Below are 22,299 nucleotides of genomic sequence, written 5' to 3' on the forward strand. Positions count from 1 at the left end.
CGGGTGACTCATTCCTATGCTGGGAGGGTGAGGTAATGCTCTTCTGAGGGGTGATGTCATCTCTCTACCTGAACTGCAGGCATATATCTCTTCTTGTGGCTCTCAAGGAAAACACACCATCTGCTTTCACAGATGCAGCCTGAAAGACTTCACAGCGATTGGTGCAGAGGTTAGCAGCCGTGGGTATGAGTCATAAGCAGCCAATTAGTGAAGAGCAGCTATTTAAAAGTGAACTTTAAAATCACAGTCCAGCAATATGGCATGATTGAGTATTGAATCATAATGCTTTTCTGTTTTGGGTTTTGCACTCTTCTTTTAAAATAAGGCAGTTTTTCACAACATGGTCAATCACGTGAAATCTTCTAGGTTGTTTAAGCCATATTTTTAATTGCAAATAAGTTTGCTTTCTTTTACATTTGGAAGCAATGATGAATTTTAGCTCCTATTTGTTTGATGGATTTTCCGGTTTGTTTTTTTGTTGGGGGGATTGGGGGCGGTTGCACTTAGAAGCCACTGTGTTCCCTAAGGACCTGCTACTTCTTTAGGGGAAAAGAAGTTGTTTAATGGAAAAGGAAACAAGTAAAAATAAATGTTATTTGTTTACCAGAGACCCACTAACCCCTCTTCCTCTTTCTTGTAGTGACACACACCTGCTCTCCCTATTTGTACTCAACCAGTAGTACTGTTGACATTACCAGACAATACCTATTTTTTAATTTTATCACAATTTGAATTTATTGTTCTAGTAAATGGAATAGAGAATGCCTAACATAATATGGGAGGTAGAGAACAGTAAACACTTGATTTTCTAACTGATATGTAACTTAAAATGGGAGATCACATTGGCTAAATACTACAAATGCTGTTACTGTAGGGTATATAAACGATGACCTAAATCTGTTCTTAATGACAGCCTCAAGCTGGACATTCCACAAAAGATAAAAATAAAAAGTTTTAATTTTTGAAAATATAATCTTTTATTTGTTGTTATCAAGAAATATAAGAAAGCAAAGAATAAAATAGTAATGTTAGAATTCTAAGATAATATGAGGTGGTATACATACATACTGATGTCATTTGAGAGCTTACTAAAAATCAAATGTTTTTTTAATAAAAGTAGTAGTTGGAGATCTTTAAATATCCAGAATTATGATGAGCCTTCAGTTTAATGGTCTAGCCTTCTGAGTTTAGTTACAGAGCCCCTTCAAGGCTCTTGAGTATCTTTCTTTTCTTTTTAACCTCTTATTTGTAAATAATTTCACACTACAAAAAGTTGCACTCTTTTTGGTATGAAAAAAACCCAACCCTTATATACCCAGATTTATCTGCTCAAAACGTGTTTGCTTTGTCATTTGAGTTGTGTGTCTCTCTTATCTCCAGATCCCCCATACATACTCTTTTTTTCTTGAAACATCTAAAGATAAATATCCATTGTAGCCCTTTACTCCTGAATGCTTCAGTGTGCATTTCCTAATAGAAATAGGAAATTTCTCTATTCTCTTACATAATCACAGTACAGTTATCAGCTTCATAAATTTTTTTTTTTTTTTTTTGCGGTACGCGGGCCTCTCACTGTTGTGGCCTCTCCTGTTGCAGAGCACAGGCTCCATCCAGATGCACAGGCCCAGCGGCCATGGCTCACGGGCCCAGCCGCTTCGCAGCATGTGGGATCTTCCCGGACTGGGGCACGAACCCGTGTCCCCTGCATCGGCAGGCGGACTCTCAACCACTGCGCCACCAGGGAAGCCCTGCTTCATAAATTTATATGGACACTTTACCGTCCGTATTCCAGTTTCATCAGTTGACCTAAATAATGTCTTTTATAGCGTTCTCCACTCCCAGTACAGCATCTAGTCTAGGGTCAGGTAATGCATTTACTTGTTACATTAACCTCTTTTAATCTGGATTTTTTTCCCCACAGACTTTATCTTGTATGACGTTGACATTTTTTTTTAACATCTTTATTGGAGTATAATTGCTTTACAATGCTGTGTTAGTTTCTGCTGTATAACAAAGTGAATCAGCTATATGTATATGTATATATATCCCCATATCCCCTCCCTCTGGAGCCTCCCTCCCACACTCCCTATCCCACCCCTCTAGGTCGTCACAAAGCACCGAGCTGATATGCCTGTGCTATGTGGCTGCTTCCCACTAGCTATCTATTTTACATTTAGTAGTGTATATAGGGACATGGACATTTTTGAAGAATATAGTCTCTCTTATCTTTTACTGATATTTAAAAAAAATAGAACTTTCCTCATTTTGTGCTTGTCTGATGTTTCCCGGTGCTTAGATCCAGGCTGTGTATGCTTGGCTCAGAACGCTGCATGGCTGGTGTTGCATTCTCTCTCAGGGTGTCATGTCTGTCACTCATTTGATCATCCAGTCAAGGTATTGTCTGAATTCTCCACTATATAATGACTGTTTCTGTTTTGTCTTTCTTAACTTTTTGTAACTAATAAGCAGTCTGTGGGAAGATACTTTTTTTTTTTTTTTTTGCGGTACGCGGGCCTCTCACTGTCGTGGCCTCTCCCGTTGCGGAGCACAGGCTCCGGACGCGCAGGCTCAGTGGCCATGGCCCACGGGCCCAGCCGCTCCGTGGCATGTGGGATCTTCCTGGACCGGGGCACGAACCCGCGTCCCCTGCATCGGCAGGCGGACTCTCAACCACTGCGCCACCAGGGAAGCCCTGTGGGAAGATACTTTAAGACAGTGCAGATATCCTGCTCCTTATCCAAATTTTCACCCAGATTTAACACCGTGGCTGATTTCTGCCTGTTGCAGTCTTTACTATGATGTCTGCAAGATGCTAATTTTTCCAACTCCAGTCCTCCCTTCATATTTACCAGTAGACATTTGGCATTTCATTGCAGTAAAAGCCCTCTCTTCTCCCCCATATGTTGTTTATTTTATCTATTTGTTTTCAGTGCGGATGCATAAATTCCTTATTTTGTTTTCAATGTTTTATAATTCAGTACTTAATCATTCTGGTGCTTAAATTCCAGATGTGGTCAGTGACATGTTTCCGTCTTTTTTTGTGCATATCTTTACTTTTTAGACTAATAAGATGTTAAAGGCTCATCTTGTACCTGCCCTGCCCCAGCCCTGGAGGCAGCCGATTCTCTCAGGAGCCTTTGTTCTTTCGGTGGGGAATGGAATTAGATAACAAAATCTGGGCACTAGGTTTGAGTGCATTACTTTTACAGCCACTGAATAAACATAAATGTATACACATTAGTATACCTGATAAATATTTGTTAGAGGTACAATAAACAATTTTTGAGACTGTCTCAGTTTACAGTTACAGCAAAAAGTGCAGTATTAAGACTTTTGTCAGCGAACTTACGCTGCTACAATTTTCTTGGATTTCACAGCAAAAACATAAGTGATGCTAGCTTGAAGGCCAGATAGGGTTTCAGTGGGCAGGGTTGGTACAGGAGGATGTTCCAGGGAGAAGAAATGACATTGACAATGACATAACTGAACAATAACAGTAAAAACATTAAACATCCTGCTTAAGTAATGACACCTGATTTCCACCCACGTGGGGAGAAGTGAAAGACAACAAGGAAAAGGTTGTTTGAGGTCACGTTTAGAGGACTTTGAATGTATGTCAGAGTTAGGAATTGGGGTCTTTAGTAAGAAGATAATGGAGAGCTGTCCAGGATTTTTGAATAGTGTCATAACAAGCTTAACTCTGATTCAGGGATTAATCTAGAAGATATGCAGAGATTAGATTGAGGGAATTTCCAGTTAAGAACTGTAAAGAGGCTGTTATAATAGTTCAGGCAGGAGATACGAGGATTTGAACTACAAAATGAAGGGAAGAAGTGGATTAGAGCCGTGTTTTTCAACCTGTCTTCTAGAACCCCAGGGGTGTGGGGCACAGCTGGGGTGGGGGGGGGAGGGATATATTAGCTGAGCATCAACGGAGAACACTTTGTGACTGAAAAGGATCTCTTTAAAATATCCCCGTAAGTATCCCTTTAAAGAAAGGAATTCTGCTGCTTAAGGAACAAAGAAGTCCATAGAGAAATTTTGTTTAAAAAAGCAAATCGACATTTGTCTGGAGGTTTTCTGGTTTTTAAACTCCTGCTTCTTTCATAGTCTTTTTTTCCAGATTTTTGAGCCTTGACGATCAGGAAAATAATCGTGTCATTAGCTGAAATAAGTCAAGTTGTGTCTGTTTTGTTTTTTTGTGTTTTTTTGGCGCGCTGTGCGGCTTGCGGGATCTTAGTTCCTCGACCAGGGATTGAACCCGGGCCACCGCAGTGACAGTGCCGAGCCCTAACCACTGGATCACTAGGGAATTCCCGAGTTGTGTCTGTTTTGAAATGCCAGAAGGCCAGTGTCACAAAGTCATGTACTAATTTAACTCTCAAGAAACAAGATTTTCTTGGCCAAAATCTTTAGAGTCATCCTGAGCGCTTTTCTTCCGCTCATTCCGTACAGGGAATCCACCATGAAATCCTGTTGGCTTTACCTTCCAGTTATATCCCAAATCTAACTGCAGGCAACAGCTGCACTGTAGCCCACCACCAGCACCACCATTATCATCTCCGGCCTTCTGCTTGCTCTCCCCACCTCCATCCTTGCCTCTACAACCTGTTCCCTTTCCTCCTCACAGTGCACTTCCCCCTTAAGGCCTTTGCAAAGGCTGTTCCGCAGGTATCAGCAGGGTTAACGCTTATGTTTAGATTTTGCTCAAATATTACTTTCTCAATGGGGCCTACCCTGAACTTAACCGTTACTGACAAGTCCTGTCCCCTCCCATGCACACATTTATCCATTCCCCCTTTATCTTGTTCTATTTTTTTCACTATGGCATTTAACACCCAACATACTCTGTAATTATTTATTACGTTGTTTATCTCCCGATACCAGAGTTTGAGCTCCACAATGGCAGGGTTTGTTTTGTTTTTTTAATTTGTTTTGCTCCCTGGTGTATCCTAAGCAACAGAATAGTCCGTAGCATGTAGTAGGCCCTCAGTTAACATTGATAAAAGAAGGAAGGACAGCTAAGAGCATTAAATCAGTAAGCTTGGTTACCAGGCTTCTAGCTCATAGCAGATCTGAGAAAGTGAATAAAAGAAAGAATGGGATGCTGCGTAAATCAACCTGTGTTCCTTGGATCTGAACCTATGATGGTAATTGGCCTGGATACAATAGACTTGGAAAGTGCTGCATAAAGTCTCCCTTTACTAGAAAATCATATTATATGTTAACATAGTAATCACTATAAGAACTCCCACAGTAACCTCTTCTTTTTTTTTTTTTGGTACACGGGCCTCTCACTGTTGTGGCCTCTCCCATTGCGGAGCACAGGCTCCGGACGTGCAGGCTCAGCGGCCATGGCTCACGGGCCCAGCCGCTCCGCGGCATGTGGGATCCTTCCAGACCGGGGCACGAACCCGTGTCCCCTGCATCGGCAGGCGGACTCTCAACCACTGCGCCACCAGGGAAGCCCAGTAGTAACCTCTTCTTGAACTCACTTGGTCACAGAACTCTCCTTAGTAATTCCCTTATTGTTATGGAACACGCTTGGCTCGTGGCAAACAGAGTTCGAGGAAAACCAGACTGGAGTGTACCTGTGGGTCCCAGGAGAGATGGGTGGTTCTTTTAAGTTGCTTTTGGTGGATGAACTGTGCCGTTTCGTATGCTGCTCAGGAGGCCTGAGTACCTCCGGTGAGAGACTACGGCTTTTAGTTCCTACTCTTACAGTTCAGATCCTTTTATTAATTTATTTTTTAAGATTTATTTTATTGAAGTACAGTTGATTTACAATGTTGTGTTAATTTCTACTATACAGCCAAGTGATTCAGTTATACATATATATATTCTTTTTCATATTCTCTTCCACTGTGGTTTATCACAGGATATTGAATATAGTTCCCTGTGTTATACAGTGGGACCTTGTTGTTTATCCATCCTATATATACTAGTTTGCATTTGCTAATTCCAAACTCCCAAAACCATTCCTCCCCACCCACTCTCCCCCTTGGCAACCACAAGTCTATTCTCTATGTCTGTGAGTCTGTTTCTGTTTCGTAGATAAGTTCATTTGTGTCGTGTTTTCGATTCCACATATAAGCGATATTATATGATATTTGTCTTTCTCTTTCTGTCTTACTTTGCTTAGTATGATAATCTCTAGTATGGCAGTATTTCATTCTTTTTATGGCTGAGTAGTATTCTATTGTTTACATGACCCACATCTTTTTTATCCATTCATAAAATCCTTTTAAAAGTTAGCTTTTTATTTTAGGTATTTGGGAATAAGATGATCATTCCTTCCCTGGATGGAGACCTCTTCCAGTGGGACCGGGACCGTGAGAGCATGGAAACAGTTCCGTTTACAGTTGAATCGCTTCTTGAATCTTCTTATAAATTTGGAGATGATGTTGTCTTGGTTGGAGGAAAGTCTCTCACTACATATGGACTCAGTGCATATAGCGGAAAGGTGAGTAAAGATGTTCAGTTTGGGGAGAAATCAAAATAACTAGGAATAGAAGAGATAATTTCTTAAACTATACTATTACTGGTTGAGCTTTGTAATAATTTTCCCCTGAGGATATCATTTCTTTTGATAAAAGAACTGTGAAGTAGAAAGGGGGAATATTATTAAGAGAAACTAAATTTATCCAAGATAACAGAATGAACAGCAGAGCCAGGAATAGCAGGGGGAAGAGAATGAATAACTGTGGTCTACTGTATGTCAGGTGCATTCTTCATGCCTTATTTTGAAATCATCACAATATTTCTAATGGTTACATTTTACAATTTTCATTTGGATAGATGAGGAGCCCTCCAAAGAATAATAATAATCCTGATGATAAGAATAATTGCTGCTACTTATTTCTCTACTTATTTGAGCCTATCGTAAGAGGGTGCAAGAGGCAAGTTTGTACTCATTTTACAGATGAGAAAACCAGGACTTTCAAAAGTTCAGAAACTTCAAGGTCAGATTTGACTTAGATCTGTGTGAAGAAAAAGTCATACGGTTAATAACCTAGACTTTCTCCATTATTAGCTCTTAGGAGATGATCTGCTTCTAAGATTGGGTCTTAAAACTCCATTTTGGGGAATAACTAATTAAAACTATGCCTTTTGGAAAGGTAAAAATCTCTTTTTAACCCCTTAATACGTTGATACTTGAATATTTGTATATAGACTTAAGACGAAAATAAGGAAGAATAGAAAAAAGATCCTTGGCCCTCAAGTTTTTCAAACTTTAAGGATCCCTTGTCTGAGTGTTAGGCCCATAGGCCCTTTGCAAGCTTCTCTGCCCTCTCCAGCCACCTGCATGTGTATTGTATTGAGGCGGCCTTGTGATCCTTTGTTTCCTTCAGTATTCTCATCTGTAAAACAATGGGATTGAACCCCGTCACCTGGGTCTCTGATTTGATGTGCTGCTCCAAAATTCTGGTATTCTAGCAGGTATGCTTCTTTCTGTGAGGATTTGGTCACATCATTCCAAAGAATCTTCCTTTTCCTTTGAGTGAAGTTTTCAAAGAAGTACTTGAAAATACTGCAGCTGTTAGAAAAGGTTCAGATTTTTAAAAACCAAATATTTCCCTCATATGGAAATTCCGAGGTGTTTTTTTTTTAATTCACCTAGAATTTTATTAATGATATTATTACTAAGAGATCACAACTAGTTATCCATTTCTTCCATGGAAATGCTCAAAGTAAGACTTATTCCCCGAAATAAATATTCATTGGTACTTTTATGGTTCTAAATGTTTCATTTTTAGGAGTTGGTGGTAATCTAGCTGTTGCTTTTTTTTCTTTTTCAGGTTATTTATTTTAAAAAATTTCTTTGCAGTACAGTTGATTTACAATGTTTTGTTAGTTTCTGGTGTACAGCAAAGTGAATCAGTGATATATACACATATATCCACTCTTTTTTAGATTCTTTTCCCACATAGGCCATGACAGAGTATTGAGTGGCGTTCCCTGTGCTATATAGTATAGCTGTTGCTTCCTTTTTTTTTTAACAGAAACTGTGTATTTTTTATTTTATTTTATTTATTTATTTATTTATTTTTTGCTGCATTGGGTCTTCGTTGCTGCACGTGGGCTTTCTCTAGTTGCAGCGAGCGGGGGCTGCTCTTTGTTGCAGTGCACGGGCTTCTCATTGCGGTGGCTTCTCTTGTTGTGGAGCACGGGCTCTAGGCACGTGGGCTTCAGTAGTTGCAGCACGCAGGCTCAGTAGTTGTGGCTCGCGGGCTCTAGAGCACGGGCTCAGTAGTTGTGGCTCACGGGCTTAGTTGCTCTGCGGCAAGTGGGATCTTCCCGGACCAGGGCTCCAACCCATGTCCCCTGCATTGGCAGGTGGATTCTTAACCACTGAGCCACCAGGGAAGCCCCCTAGCTGTTGCTTCTTAATGCTTGGCTACTTTTTACACATTTCCTCAATTTCCTTTTACTTTTTATAAAACTGTTGAGAGTCTTTTACTGTCTCTGATCTCCTGTAACTTGTTCTCTTTACTAATTTTACATCTGTCTTTTCAGGTGAGGTACATCTGTTCAGCTTTGGGTTGTCGCCAATGGGATAATGATGAAATGGAACAAGAAGAAGATATCCTGCTTCTGCAGCGCACCCAGAAAACCGTTAGAGCCGTCGGCCCTCGTAGTGGCAGTGAGAAGTGTGTATTCAGATAACGTTGCTGTTGGTGTTTAGAAGTTCAACAAGACCAGAATTCATCAGCTTTTTCTTTGTGGAGATTTTCTGAACTATTTTGTTTCCCCAAAAGCATACTACTCTTTTAAGAGAAATGAAGCCCCTAAATTTAAAACAGCTTCGTGATTATTAACAGATCCTGAAGTGAACTTCTCACCATGTGCTTCAGGATATGGTAATGAAGAGGAGTCCCATACAGTGACTCTATATTAGCTTAGTCTTAGGTTAATGTTATTTTTCATAGCAATCTCACTGATCCAAGTTCTTTGCAGAATGCAGAAAACTCTTAAGACAAAGCTGATGTGCTTTGGGTCTGTTTGACCCTGCAGTTCTCTCTAGTACGTAGTTTCATGGTTTGTGTGACCACCACCTCAATTATAAAATAATATTTTAGTGTATTTTCTTAAAGTGTCAAAGCCTAATTTATTTGGTCAAATACTGTTTTGTTTCCTTTTTCAAATAATGTAAATTTTTACATTTAAAGTAATGTGATTGAATTAGATATGCTGGTGGTAAATCACATGCTTGACTTTTCAAAACCTAATATTTAAATTTTAAATTGCTGCGCAGTAAAGAGAATTTGAGATCCCATCTTTATCTTTTGAAAGTGAACCAGACTTTCAGATGTTGTCTAATCTGATGCAGTCTAATTCAGTTTCCTTTCCTGAAAACTGTTTTCTCAAATTCAGTGAAGAATGTATTCTTTCTCCATTCCCTGGACTTTGTGTCTGCTGGCGACCCAACCTTCTTTATCCTGATGGGATTTTGTTTCCTTAAGTGTTTGAGTGCTTGCTGGGTGCTCAGCTGCCGTAGGAGCAGATGTTCAACTTAACAGAATTTGAGTTATCAGAATGGGAAGAGTCTGGCATCTAAGATCCATATTCCTTAAGTATCTATTTTTTAACAGATGTCGGAATTCTAGGGCCATTTTATATCTTAGTGTCAAGACCATTATAGTGTCAACAGATAAGTGATTTTCCTGTGTATTAGTTATAGAGGAAACATTGCTAATACCACTTTCTGGATATGGACACTGAAACTCAGAAAAGGTTAAATGACTGGCCAGATCTCAGTGAGTAGAGATTTGAGATTGAAGCTGAGGTGGTATGACCTTCAGGCTTGGTGTACTGGGTCACATTGCCTTTCGAGGCTGTATTGTCATAAAAATCTAAAATCAGTAGCTTTCGTCTTATCTTTTGCATTGGTTTGTTGGGATGTGTTCATTTCTCTGCACTTGAACAAAATGTGTCAGACTTTAATTAAGAAGTAAGGCAGACTGCAGGCTACCTTATTTTAGGGTGACTGATGTGTTTTGAGAAAATTACCCTGATTTAGAAATGTGAACATTTGTTAATTTCAAGAGAAAAATCTGTCCTGTAGCCGTTGTCAGGTCACAACTCTCAGAACCACTGTTTCTAAAGGGTCAGGACCAAGTTACGCCCTCTTGTGGCATAAATCAGCAAGCATGCTCCTTTCCAGAAGATTGTGTTGAGTTGTTCCTTTTCTCATCACCACATGTTAGTGTTTGCTTCTTCACTCTAGAAGAGTTCTTAATTATTTGGTCCTTTATTTAAATGTAAATTTCTAAAACACACCTTTGTAAATTTAAGGTGGAATTTCAGTGTTGGCCACTTTGAACTTCGGTATATTCCAGACATGGAAACTAGAGCCGGATTTATTGAAAGCACCTTAAAGCCCAGTGGAAACAAAGAACAGTCTAAAATTATTTCAGACGTGGAAGAACAGGAAGCTGCCGTGATGGACACAGTGATAAAGGTCTCCGTTGCTGATTGGAAAGTTATGGCCTTTAGTAAGAAAGGAGGACATCTGGAGTGGGAATACCAGGTACCTAGAACCACTGAGAATTTATAAATATGTTTCTTTCCTTCTCACTTTGACCAAACACGTTGGGTAGAAGGAAGTGACTGCCATTTTGGATTTTCAGCTTGTTCTCTGTGCTCTAAGAAATTTGTGATTTTAGTGTTAGAATGACTATTAAGAAAAAGTCAAAAGGTTGGTGAAGATGTTGGTGAACAGTGTACAACAGTGTATCTTCGTGCAGTGTTGGCGAGAATGTAAATTGGCATAGATGTTATGGAAAACATCATGGAGTTTCCTCAGAATATTAAACAGAAATGAAGAGAATAGATCTTAAACGTTCTTAAAACACATACATACAAAATAACCGTGAGATGATGGATATATGAATTAGCCTGATTGTGCTGACTATTTCACAGTGTATACATATATCAAAATATCACACTGTACACCATAAATACATTTTTTATTCGTCAATTATACCTCAGTAAAGCTGCAAAAGTGAAAATTTGTAAAGAAATATGTGGTTTTAAAGGGTATTTCAGGAGTTGGGATACATAGAAATACTGCTTGAAATTGTTTAAAATTTCCTTTCCATTTTTGATTAGTTTTGTACTCCCATTGCATCTGCCTGGTTGCTTAAGGATGGCAAAGTCATTCCCATCAGTCTTTTTGATGATACAAGTTACACCACTAATGACGGAGTTTTAGAGGATGAAGAAGACATCGTAGAAGCCGCCCGAGGAGCCACAGAAAACAGTGTTTACTTGGGTGAGTGGATCTCTCTTATCTAGCAGTAGTACATGTTGACATCTAGATTTTATTCCTACATTGTCTCTCCCTACTTCAGGTGTGTCTGTAGTAGTTTCAATTCCTAAGTACATTCTCTGGCCTTAAGATTTGTACTTTGATTTCTATTCCTGCAATTTTCTTTCACTTATCCAATTCTGAAACTTTTAGTTACTATAGCGGGTTCTTTTTCTCTGAGACCTATATTTGAAAGGCTTAAAAATGTTGCCATTACACAGCATGATTTCACATTACTTATGTATCTTCAGAGTCTAAAACTTTCTACATTTGTATTTGCATCAGTTTGCTCCCCCTTAAAGGTATGTTTAATTTTTTCTGTGCATCTATACAACTTATCTGAAAAATTAAAACAAAATTCTGGTGTGCTGCTTGGCGGTTGAAAGCCTTCAATGTTCTACATTTTGAAAACCCTCAAATCTAATTATTTGAACTAGTTTTGTGGTCAGATACACATAAAATTCTTTAAGCTCTGTCAATGTGCTACCCGCCCCTCAATCTCAGTGAAATGCAAGAATTTGAAATAACATATCACACGTGTTATGATAGTATTTAACTGAATTGTTAGCAGTATCTCTTGAATGATAGGTGTTTAGGTTTTCTTAAGGAAAGGGTTACCTCATCTAAGCTGTTACTTTCATAAGAGTACAACGATTTCTTTTGTTTGAATTTTCCTACTGGAAGAGTTTTTCAGTAATTACCAAAAATTATATAGTGAGAAACATTGTAACTTGTGTGTAACTTTCCTCCCCTGTTGTTGAATAACCTTTGGGTCAAATTTGAGTGCTTCAGGCATGATTCTTTGAAAAGAGCTATGTAGCACATGAATAAATAACTGGAATTCATCTAATTTTATTAAATCAAAGTGAACCTTTTTTAAAAAAAAAATCATCAGTGCTTGATTCTAAACCTAACTGACAGTGTTCTGGTTGATTCAGGAATGTACAGAGGCCAGCTGTATCTGCAGTCATCAGTCAGAATTTCAGAAAAGTTTCCTACGAGTCCCAAGGCCTTGGAATCTGTCAACAGTGAAAATGCAATTATTCCTTTGCCAACAATCAAATGGAAACCCTTAATTCGTAAGTGAATTATGAACTTTTATAAATGTTATTAAGATGTTCAGAGGCCTAATCACGGGCTTTGCCCTAGTTTTGAATATCACAGAGATCACAACTATTATATACTCTATATTTTCTGATAAACCGGGAAGGTATTTCAGACGTTAATGAATTTTAATTATCCTTTAGAACATGATTTCACTGAAACAGCAGCTACTTCTATAGAAATCAATGTCAATAAAGTATTTCTCTAGACAGCTTAGAAAAACTCTTTAACCATTCTCTGACCACGCCTTGATATCATTTAGCTCTTAACATATTTATATTAAGAATATTTATGGGACTTCCCTGATGGCGCAGTGGTTAAGAATCTGCCTGCCAATTCAGGGGACACAGGTTTGAGCCCTGGTCTGGGAAGGTCCCACATGCCATGGAGCAACTAAGCCCATGAGTCACAACTACTGAGCCCACGTGCCGCAGCTATTGAAGCCTGCGCGCCTAGAGTCCATGCTCAGTAACAAGAGAAGCCACCACAATGAGAAGCTCGTGCACTGCAGTGAAGAGTAGCCCCCGCTCACCGCAACTAGAGAAAGCCTGCACGCAGCAATGGAGACCAAAAACAGCCTAAAATAAATAACTTTATTTAAAAAAAAAAAAAGAGTATTTATGAAACATCTGGTTATCACATCATGTTCTTTGAGACACTCAAATTGAGTTGAAGTCAAATACTAAACCATCTATTTCCTTCAGCCATCTTTCTGTACCTTGTATATGTTTTTTATCACATATATCACATCATATTTTAATTACTCGTTTAAATGACTCATCTCTCTACAAGACTGTGCTTTTCAAGAGAAAGAACGTGGGGCCGTTTGTTTGACTTACATATTTGAACTGAGCTGTGCTATTTGAATATCTGTTTTTTGGATGAATGAGGCACACACATTTTCATTAAAGTCATAACAGTTAAGATTTTACCATTTTCTTTTAGATTCTCCTTCCAGAACTCCTGTCTTGGTGGGGTCTGATGAATTTGACAAATGTCTTAGTAATGATAAGTTTTCTCACGAAGAGTACAGTAATGGTGCACTTTCAATCTTGCAGTATCCATATGGTAAGTGTGATTCCACTTGGATTGAAAATGCTGTTTTTATTTTTCTGTTTATTTTAATTTATTAATTTGAAATTAATTAATAGAATTCAAATGCAAAGTAGCCAGTTGGAGGGTAGAAAATAAATATCTTGGGAGGCAGATATTGTGAATGGTGGCCAAGGGTACAAGGCTTCAAAAGACAGATTGCCAGGGTTTTGCCACATGCTAGGCTGGGCACACCTAACTTACCTGTGTCTCTGTTTCTTCATCTGTAAAACAAAGGTATAGTAATCCTAATATCTATTTATTGGGTTGTGGTAAGGTCTAAATGAGATAATGCACAGTCTTAATTAGCACCATGCCTGGCAAATAATAGTGTTCAATAAGCATTAGTTCTTGTTATTAGCTCTTATTTAGTTATGAGCTTATATAATATAGTCTATATAATATCAGTCTGCATGATGAAGAAGATAGGTGTTTCCCATAGAGCTATGTGAAAATGCTATAAAATGGGGTTATTTTAATTTTGTTTTCAGACGAGGAAAATTAGTACAAAAGTCAAGAATAGGTGACATTTGACGTGAAACACATTCCTGTGTATTTAAAGTTAGGATATATTCAGTTATGAAAATTTTTTGAACAGTCGGATATAAAAAAGAAAATTGCTCAGATCTGCATTAGGCAAAAACATGGACTCCTCATCAGTTACCCTAGATGATAAAACTGGGAAATTACTGTAGAATTTAAATTGATTTAACGAAAATCAGAGAGCTCTGAACTACAGACAGCTGTCTATCTGATATTGATCAAAATACACGGTAAAAGAGAATTGTGTAATCTGCCCATGTGGTATAAAATAGAAGGTGAAAAGGACAGGCTGCTTTCTAGGACAAATTCCTTTTGACAGCCTGAAAGGAACCAGAGAGGCATGGTGGAGATGTTTTCCTCGTCATGGTAAAATTTTGATATTTTGTTGATGCTAAATGAAAGTAAAGTTTCAAATCCTCAAAGGAGGTTTGAGTACTGTCTAATTTTTTTTTCTTTTTTGCATTTAAAGGATTGAATTATTAATGAGATAATGAACGGAGTAGCCCTTAAGGGTTGTTTTTAGTCTTATTATTCAATAGAAAGATGTGCTAAAGAGGAGATGAAACGTTAGAAAAAGGAATTAGTGTTAAAAGTCATAGGAAATTAGATAATTTTTAGCAATTGAAGGTGGAACTATATTGGTTTATCTTTTTTAAAAAAACCACTTTTAATGTTTGTTGTTGAAGATAATGGTTATTACCTGCCATACTACAAGAGGGAAAGGAACAAACGGAGCACACAGATCACAGTCCGATTTCTCGACAACCCAAATTACAGCAAGAGTATCCGCAAAAAGGATCCCGTGCTCCTCTTACACTGGTGGAAAGAAATAGTTGGAACCATTCTGTTTTGTATCGTAGCAACAACTTTCATTGTGCGCAGACTCTTCCATCCTCATCCTCACAGAGTAAGACATCTTTTAGAATCTCATCCTTTTCAGTGTTGGGACTATAGAAAACTTAGGGGGGGTGTGCGCGTGTGCGTGTGTGCATGTGAGGAGCAAGGGGTCCATTTCCTTAAGTTTTACCCTAAAATCATTGTTGCCCATACTCTTGCCTCCACGTCCTTGTCCCCTTCACTCCTCAACCCATTGCAGTCTGGCTCCACCCTGATCATGCCCTTTCCCTTTGACAAAGGAAATGCTGTTGTTTTATGTTCTTATAATACATTTATTTTTCTCAGTATTATTTATTCTTCAGTGTTTTATAGCCTAATATTGTTAGCTAACTTCCATTCAGCTTTGTACTGAGAGTGATTTTTTTTCTCCCCCACCTTATCAGCAAAGGAAAGAATCTGAAACTCAGTGTCAAACTGAAAATAAATACGATTCTGTCAGTGGAGAAGCGAATGACAGTAGCTGGAATGACATAAAAAATTCTGGATACGTATCACGGTATGAGTCTTTTCATGAAATGTATGTGTGCTGTAGCTTCTGATGCTAACTGTTCAAATCCAGGAAGAAATGGCCTTAGATACAGAGAACGAATGGATGGTTCAGAAGGGAGAGGGGGAGTGGTGGGTGACATAGATGAAGAATAGAATAGTTGTTCGTTCAACATCTGCTTCTAAATCTCCAGTTATATGATAAATCACAGGGATTGTAATATACAACATAAGGAATATGGTTAATAATATTGCAGTAACTTTCTGTGGGGACAGATGATTACTAGACTTGTGGTGATCATTTCATCATGTATACAAATGTCAAATCATTATGTAGTACACCTGAAACTTACATAATATTGTATGCCGACTGTATTTCACTTAAGAAAGAAGAAACAACCTCTAAACTAAGATATTGTTTAATTTTTTTTTAAAAAAATGTATGACTAGGTAAATAAAACAGACATATCCCTCAAGTTACTTAAACTGATTCAAGGTGGTATAGAAGAGGGATAGAAGTAGAGCATTATAAAAGTTTAGAATTATAGCCACCATGTATGTCAATTATTTCTCAATAAAACTGGAAGGAAAAGAAAAAAAAGAATTACAGCCACCGAATTGAGTTGTTATTCAGATGACATAGTTATTGAGGGTCTACCATGTACTGGGCTTGGCATTAATACCAAACAATAATTTTTATGTTATTGGAATATGGCATCAATCTCCTGTTACTTAATCCTCAGTTATTTATTTCATCCTTATTCTGTCTAAAATAAGAAGCAGAAAACTGGGGAGAAATACACCAATAGAATAGATCATTTTTAAAAACAGAAGAGGGAGTTGGCTTACTTAAAAATCAGCCAATTCAAATAATTTGAAAGTAAAATAAAAGTAGAAAATCTGTAAGCAGATCTGTCAGGTGTACAGATTTTCATGCTTTGTGGGACAAGGAATGGTGCTGCGGTTCAATTTTCTTACATGGACTATTGCTACTTTCCCCCTTCGTTTTGATATCATGCTTATTAGCACTTTCATGATACAGGGACAAGGAGACGCTCTATATGAAACTTACTGCTTAATAAATATCTAGGGAAATGGCTTTATGACAGAAAAGATGGAAAATTACAGCTAAAATGTGGGTTATTTCGATTATCTATGGACTTAATCTAAGCTGCATTCGTACCGTCTTCTCAAAAGTTGAGAATTGGCTGTAATCCGTATGTTTTAGCAAAACGTACTAGGTGACTAGCAAGTGGTAAGGGCTTTAATACCCTTGCTAATAAAAATGCTGACTTATAGTGAGGGAGAGGAGAGGGGCCCGTCAACTCCATGGGCAGTTCAGTACCCAAGCCATTCCTCGTTCATTCAGCATCTTTCTGAACAACTGTGTGCAGTATCTCAGGCTTTGGGAGAAATAAAAAGACTGGTCCTACCCCCTGGCGGAGCTTAAAGTCTACTGGGGAAGGTGATACTAGAGAAAACATAAACATATAAGGAAAAAAGCCATGAGCTATAAGTAACTAACTCTGGCTGTGATGATTCAAGAGGGCGTCATAATAAATCATGAGTAAGAGACAGGTGGAGATGGGAGGGTGAGTGGGGTATGGTGATTAAGCATATATTTATAAGGCTGTTGTGAAGAGAATTGGAATAATGTACTCTAAAATTGAATTAGACTCAACTTTCCTTCCATTTTATTCACTATGAAGAGAACAGCTGATTGTTTTTAAAAATACAGGAGCTCTGTATGATACCTGATGTCTATTGAGTGCCTACTATGTTCTAGGCATTATTAAGAACATGCGCTCTGGATTCAGTCATGAATTTAAGTCCTAAGTTGGGACCTGAGGCAAGATGATATTATATTTATAAAAGCTGTAATCATATATAAGATGTTTCTCCTTTCCAAAGATATCTCCATTTTCATATGAGTGTTTTCTTTAATGTAGGAAGATAATTCAATTGGCTCTCCAGGAGTAGGACAAGAACTTCATGGGCTTTTGCAGTTGGGGAGATGGATTTGTACTCAAGTACCTTGCCTAGCTATTCTTAGGGATACAGATCATTACTCTTCATTCTCTGTGAAGGTAATTGGCCATGGAGGGTTGGGATCTATTGTCTCTCCTCCTTAACACCATGCTCTAAAGCTGAGCCAACCGCTAAATCAATATGAGTGTGCAAGTCATAAGGTAATAAAGTTAGCCTTATAAGGGACACCAAAGATCATCTAATTCAACTCCCCCTCACACGGCTGGAAGAATGTCTTCCACAGCACGCATGCGTGCATTCATTCATTTATTAATTCATGCACTATTCGATAGATATTTGTTAGACCTTCTATTTGCCAGGTGAGCCCAGGCTTTGGAAATACAAAGAGGAAAAGAATTCTCTCCTGCAGTCAAGGTCCCTACAATTCGGTAGTAGTGGAGAGAGAAAGCTGCTTATAAATAACTGCAAAATATTGAGACTAAGTTTAAACAGTTCCAAGTAGTATGTGTGAAGTGCTATAAGAACATTAAGATAGGGGTCTAGGAAGGCCTTATAGAGGTGGTGAGATGAGCAGAATGAAAGAAAAATAGAGTTTTTTTATTAAGTCCAGAGAAGTAGGGCATCCCACTGGAGCAAATAGCAGAAGCAAAAGCTCTGAAGTTGTGAGAGAGCCTGGTGCAAGTTGGCTGGAATATACAGAGCAGATCAGAGAGGTCAACAGGGGAAATAGGCTACAAAGTGGAGGTCCATCTGTAAGTGCCAGATGGTGAGTTAGCTTCTGTCCAAATACCTTTGGTGATGAGCACACTGACTCCTGAGGCACCCCAGCGAATTTCAGATAGCTTTGGTTCCTAGAGAAGGTTTCTGGCTAAAAACGTACATAAATGTAATGGGACTGATTAAATCTTTTCCATAAAATATACAGGCACTGGCATAAGATGAAAATACATTTTCTACTTGAATACAGAATGCCACAAGAGGTAAAAGGTTAGAGAATTAAGGATAAACTGTTTTGATGGATGATGGAAAGTATTGGATAGGACAGAACAGTACTAAAATTGCTGTAAGAATAAGTGATTAACAAGTGATTCCCCATTAAGCAGAAGTTTTAAAATTTTCTATAAAATTCCCAGGGGCAAAATTAAAATGTGTTTGCTTCATTTATACAGACAGGAAAGCAAAGAATGCTATTAGAATTTAAACTGCACTCTATTAAAATAAGTTCTAGGAAACTTAGTTTATACATTTTTACATATCACAAAATAAGATTGAACTATTAGTACAAAATTTAAAACTATTACAAACTTTTTAAAATTTACTTTTTTTTTTTTTTTTTTTAAGGTATCTAACAGATTTCGAACCGATTCAGTGCATGGGTCGTGGAGGGTTTGGAGTTGTCTTTGAAGCTAGAAACAAAGTTGATGACTGCAATTATGCTATCAAGAGAATCCGTCTCCCAAACAGGTAATGGATGGTACTTTTAGTTAACTTGGAGTTAGGACTGTGTTATCTAATCTCATAGGCAATATGTCCTTACTATACTCCATAGAGACTATAGAAAACAGAGTTTCTGACCTTCTGAATCTTATATTCTCAGTACTACCAGGTGACTAGCTATCTTTTAAAAATGTCATCTACTTTGACCGCTTTGTATCTACTTAAAAAATATGCCCTTGTTTTTGATTCTTAACAACTCAGGGCATTCCCATAGTGAATTTTAATAACTATAGACTTTAATACATAGCACCATTTAAAAATAATCTATATTTATTGTGGAAAATAAGGAATAGTATTAAAACAAAAAACAATCCGTGTCTACTCTACCTAGTAATAAACACTTTTAACATTTTAGGGTATTTTCTTTTGATTTTTTTTTTTTTTTCTGGTCATAAATTTACCTAGTTCTTAGCACAGTTATCAGTACAATACAGTTTTATCTATTGCTTCCTTCATTGTATTCTCAGTGTTTTCCTTCCTATTAAGAGTATGCTATTGAAATGCTAAAATACACTGGAAGTGTTTTATGACTGGAAAATAGTCCAATTAATACTTGTGCCATGTCTCATTTAACCATTTCTTATTTTTAAATATTTAGGTTTCCAACTTGTTGCAATTAAAAATAACTTTGGGGACTTCCCTGGCAGTCCATTAGTTAGGACTCCATGCTTCCACTGCCGGGGGCATGGGTTTGATCCCTAGTCAGGGAACTAAGATCCCTCATGCCTCTCGGCACGGCCAAAAAAAAAAAAAAACAACTTGACATTGCTCATCTGTTATATAAGATTTTGATCACGTCTGTTTCCTTAGGATAGATTCCTAGAAGTGGAATTTTGGGCTCAGAACAGTGTGACGCTTAAGATGATGGGCTTTCAGTAACACCGTCCTTTTCATCTATTGTGGAAGCCTCCTGTGGATTCTTGATTAAATGTGCACTAATTTCTGGACTGTCTTCCTAATTAGCAGTTAAACATGCTGTCCAACAGATAGGGACATAGGAATGGGACAGTCTGAGTACTATGGGACTAATTCTTTTCTTTGGTGTATAATTTTTGAGTAGTTGAAATGTACAAAGTACCACATAGGATATAAAATTAAGAAGGGCTTCTGCCCTCAAGAATCTATAACTATTTGAGACCTTTGTATATATACTCAAATAACTGCAAAGCCAGGAAGACTGTGACTTGTGGTTTAATTTAGTAAGTAGCTTCTCATGAAGAAAGTGCAGAGGTAGCCGAAGGCAGTCAAGGAAAGCCAGCCTTGTGGTGGTAGTGTTGTCTGCGCCGTGTTCAGGGGTAACCTGTCCCTTGGTGGACACACATGTAGGGGAGGGATGGCCAAGTACATGAAATGGCCTGAGCATAGGCTCTAGGGAAACATTTGCAGGGGATGTAGAGGTTAGTTGAGGATTCTGCCACAAGTGGAGCAAGGGTAAGAATGGAGGGGAGGGACTTCCCTGGCGGTCCAGTGGTTAAGACTGCCCTTCCAGCACAGCGGGCATGGGTTCAGTCCCTGGTTAGGGAACTAAGATCCCACAAGCCACACTGTGCAGCCAAAAAAAAAAAAGAGAATGAAGGGGAGTATGGAAGAAAGATGGCAAAGATGGGTTCCAGCACCTTAAATGCCAAGCAGAGGAGTTTAGATTTTATTCCATAGACAGTTGTGCCTTTGAGCAGAAGAATGACGTGATCAAAGTGGAGGTGGTATGTAGTAAGAGACAAGCGTGTTCATTAGGAGATTTTTTTTTTTTTTTTTTGCGGAAGTTCAGTCCTAAGATACAGAGCATTAGTGCAGCAGAAGTGGAGATGGATGAGGAAGGAATGAGTATCAGGAATTACAAAGGAGGAGCTGATAGGATTTGGTCACTGGATATGGAAAATTCAGAAACCTACCAGGATTCTCAGGGTGGGACCATTAACAGTCACGAAACACAGAGAGAAAAGTGGGAGTAGCTGACTGTCTCTTGGGGACGGAAGAGGATATAACTTCTATTTATTATGTTGTTTCAGGTGATGGTGGGATCCCTAGAATGTGAGCTTAGATCCATCAGAAAAGCTGTCAAAGCAGAAGATCAAATCCAGATGCTTTTCTGGTTAAACATCATTGCCTATGATATTCAGTAGTTGAGTTTAAACAGACAAAGGTGCTCGTACAAGCCTTTCGGATTGTTGTCTGTACCTTGTCGGGCTGGTCCTTCTCCATCCTCCGGAGCTGCCAGGCTGAGCTCTCTTTTCTGAATACTTCACTTCCACCTATTCATCCCCCTATTAATTAACAAGCGTTAAGCAATTATCTTCAAGGGTCTTTAGTCATTCATTTTGAGTCAGCTAAGAACTCTTTATTTGAATGGATAGATGTACTTGTAAGCATTTATTTCTGGAAGAAAAAAGAAATAGTATAAATACACATTTTTTTCTAATAAAGACTTATTTACTCTTTGGCTTCTTAGAATTATGCCACTAGGCTGACTCGTCTGTTCCCCATTTTAGAACAAGGGAGAATTTTATTTTATTGTTTTGTACTGTCTTTGGTATGATTGCTTCTTCAGATCCGAGCAACCTTCAGGGTCTTCATTGTTTCTCTGTTTCAGGGAATTGGCTCGGGAAAAGGTCATGCGAGAAGTTAAAGCCTTAGCCAAGCTTGAACACCCAGGAATTGTTAGATATTTCAATGCTTGGTTGGAAGCACCACCAGAGAAGTGGCAAGAAAAAATGGATGAAATTTGGCTGAAAGATGAAAGGTAACTTGGTTAGACATAGACTTCAAAACTAGTATTTATTTCAGGCTAGTTTTTGGCTTACATGAACAAAATATCCTTTCTATAACTTTAGAGATGATTTTTTTAAAAGAAAAATAACAGCAGATTACTGTTTCTGTCATCGTGTTTTGGAACATTCTCTAGTTAAGTGAAAAGTTGATTTAGTTTTTAGAACATGAACTTTTTTTTCTTTTTTGTCCAGAACATGAATTTCTAAAATCACTGGTAGATAGAGCTCTATGACTTATAATTCACTGAAGGATTTACAGTAGCCTTTCTCAATAAGAGATATTGTCTGCTTTTGTCTCCATTTTTGTTGTGGTGGTGGTGGTGGTGGTACCCGGGCCTCTCGCTGTTGTGGCCTCTCCCGTTGTGGAGCGCAGGCTCCGGACGCGCAGGCTCAGCGGCCATGGCTCATGGGCCCAGCCGCTCTGCGGCATGTGGGATCTTCCCGGACCGGGGCACGAACCCATGTCCCCTGCATCGGCAGGCGGACTCTCAACCAGTGCGCCACCAGGGAAGCCCTCCATTTTTTATTTTAAATTTTCATTTACTTTCTTAGTAGTTAGCAATTTCCAACTCCTTTCTAAAGTAGTTTTAAACTATTTGCAGTTAAAACCAC

The 22,299-nt window shown here is 38.4% G+C and overlaps 1 protein-coding gene across 1 annotated transcript in view; it reads left to right on the forward strand.

The window, feature by feature from the left end:
* Positions 1-22,299, forward strand: part of EIF2AK3 (eukaryotic translation initiation factor 2 alpha kinase 3) — a 68,804-nt gene that overhangs the window by 28,770 nt on the left and 17,735 nt on the right. The window contains exons 3-12 of the mRNA XM_060027383.1: positions 6,269-6,463; positions 8,518-8,651; positions 10,297-10,531; positions 11,113-11,275; positions 12,250-12,390; positions 13,361-13,483; positions 14,737-14,957; positions 15,331-15,443; positions 18,764-18,886; positions 21,510-21,659. Coding sequence (XP_059883366.1) covers positions 6,269-6,463; positions 8,518-8,651; positions 10,297-10,531; positions 11,113-11,275; positions 12,250-12,390; positions 13,361-13,483; positions 14,737-14,957; positions 15,331-15,443; positions 18,764-18,886; positions 21,510-21,659 — 1,598 coding nt within the window. The remainder of the gene's footprint in view (positions 1-6,268; positions 6,464-8,517; positions 8,652-10,296; positions 10,532-11,112; positions 11,276-12,249; positions 12,391-13,360; positions 13,484-14,736; positions 14,958-15,330; positions 15,444-18,763; positions 18,887-21,509; positions 21,660-22,299) is intronic.

The sequence above is a fragment of the Delphinus delphis genome, chromosome 12 (genome assembly GCF_949987515.2).
Source record: "Delphinus delphis chromosome 12, mDelDel1.2, whole genome shotgun sequence".
Classification (NCBI taxonomy): Eukaryota; Metazoa; Chordata; class Mammalia; order Artiodactyla; family Delphinidae; genus Delphinus; species Delphinus delphis.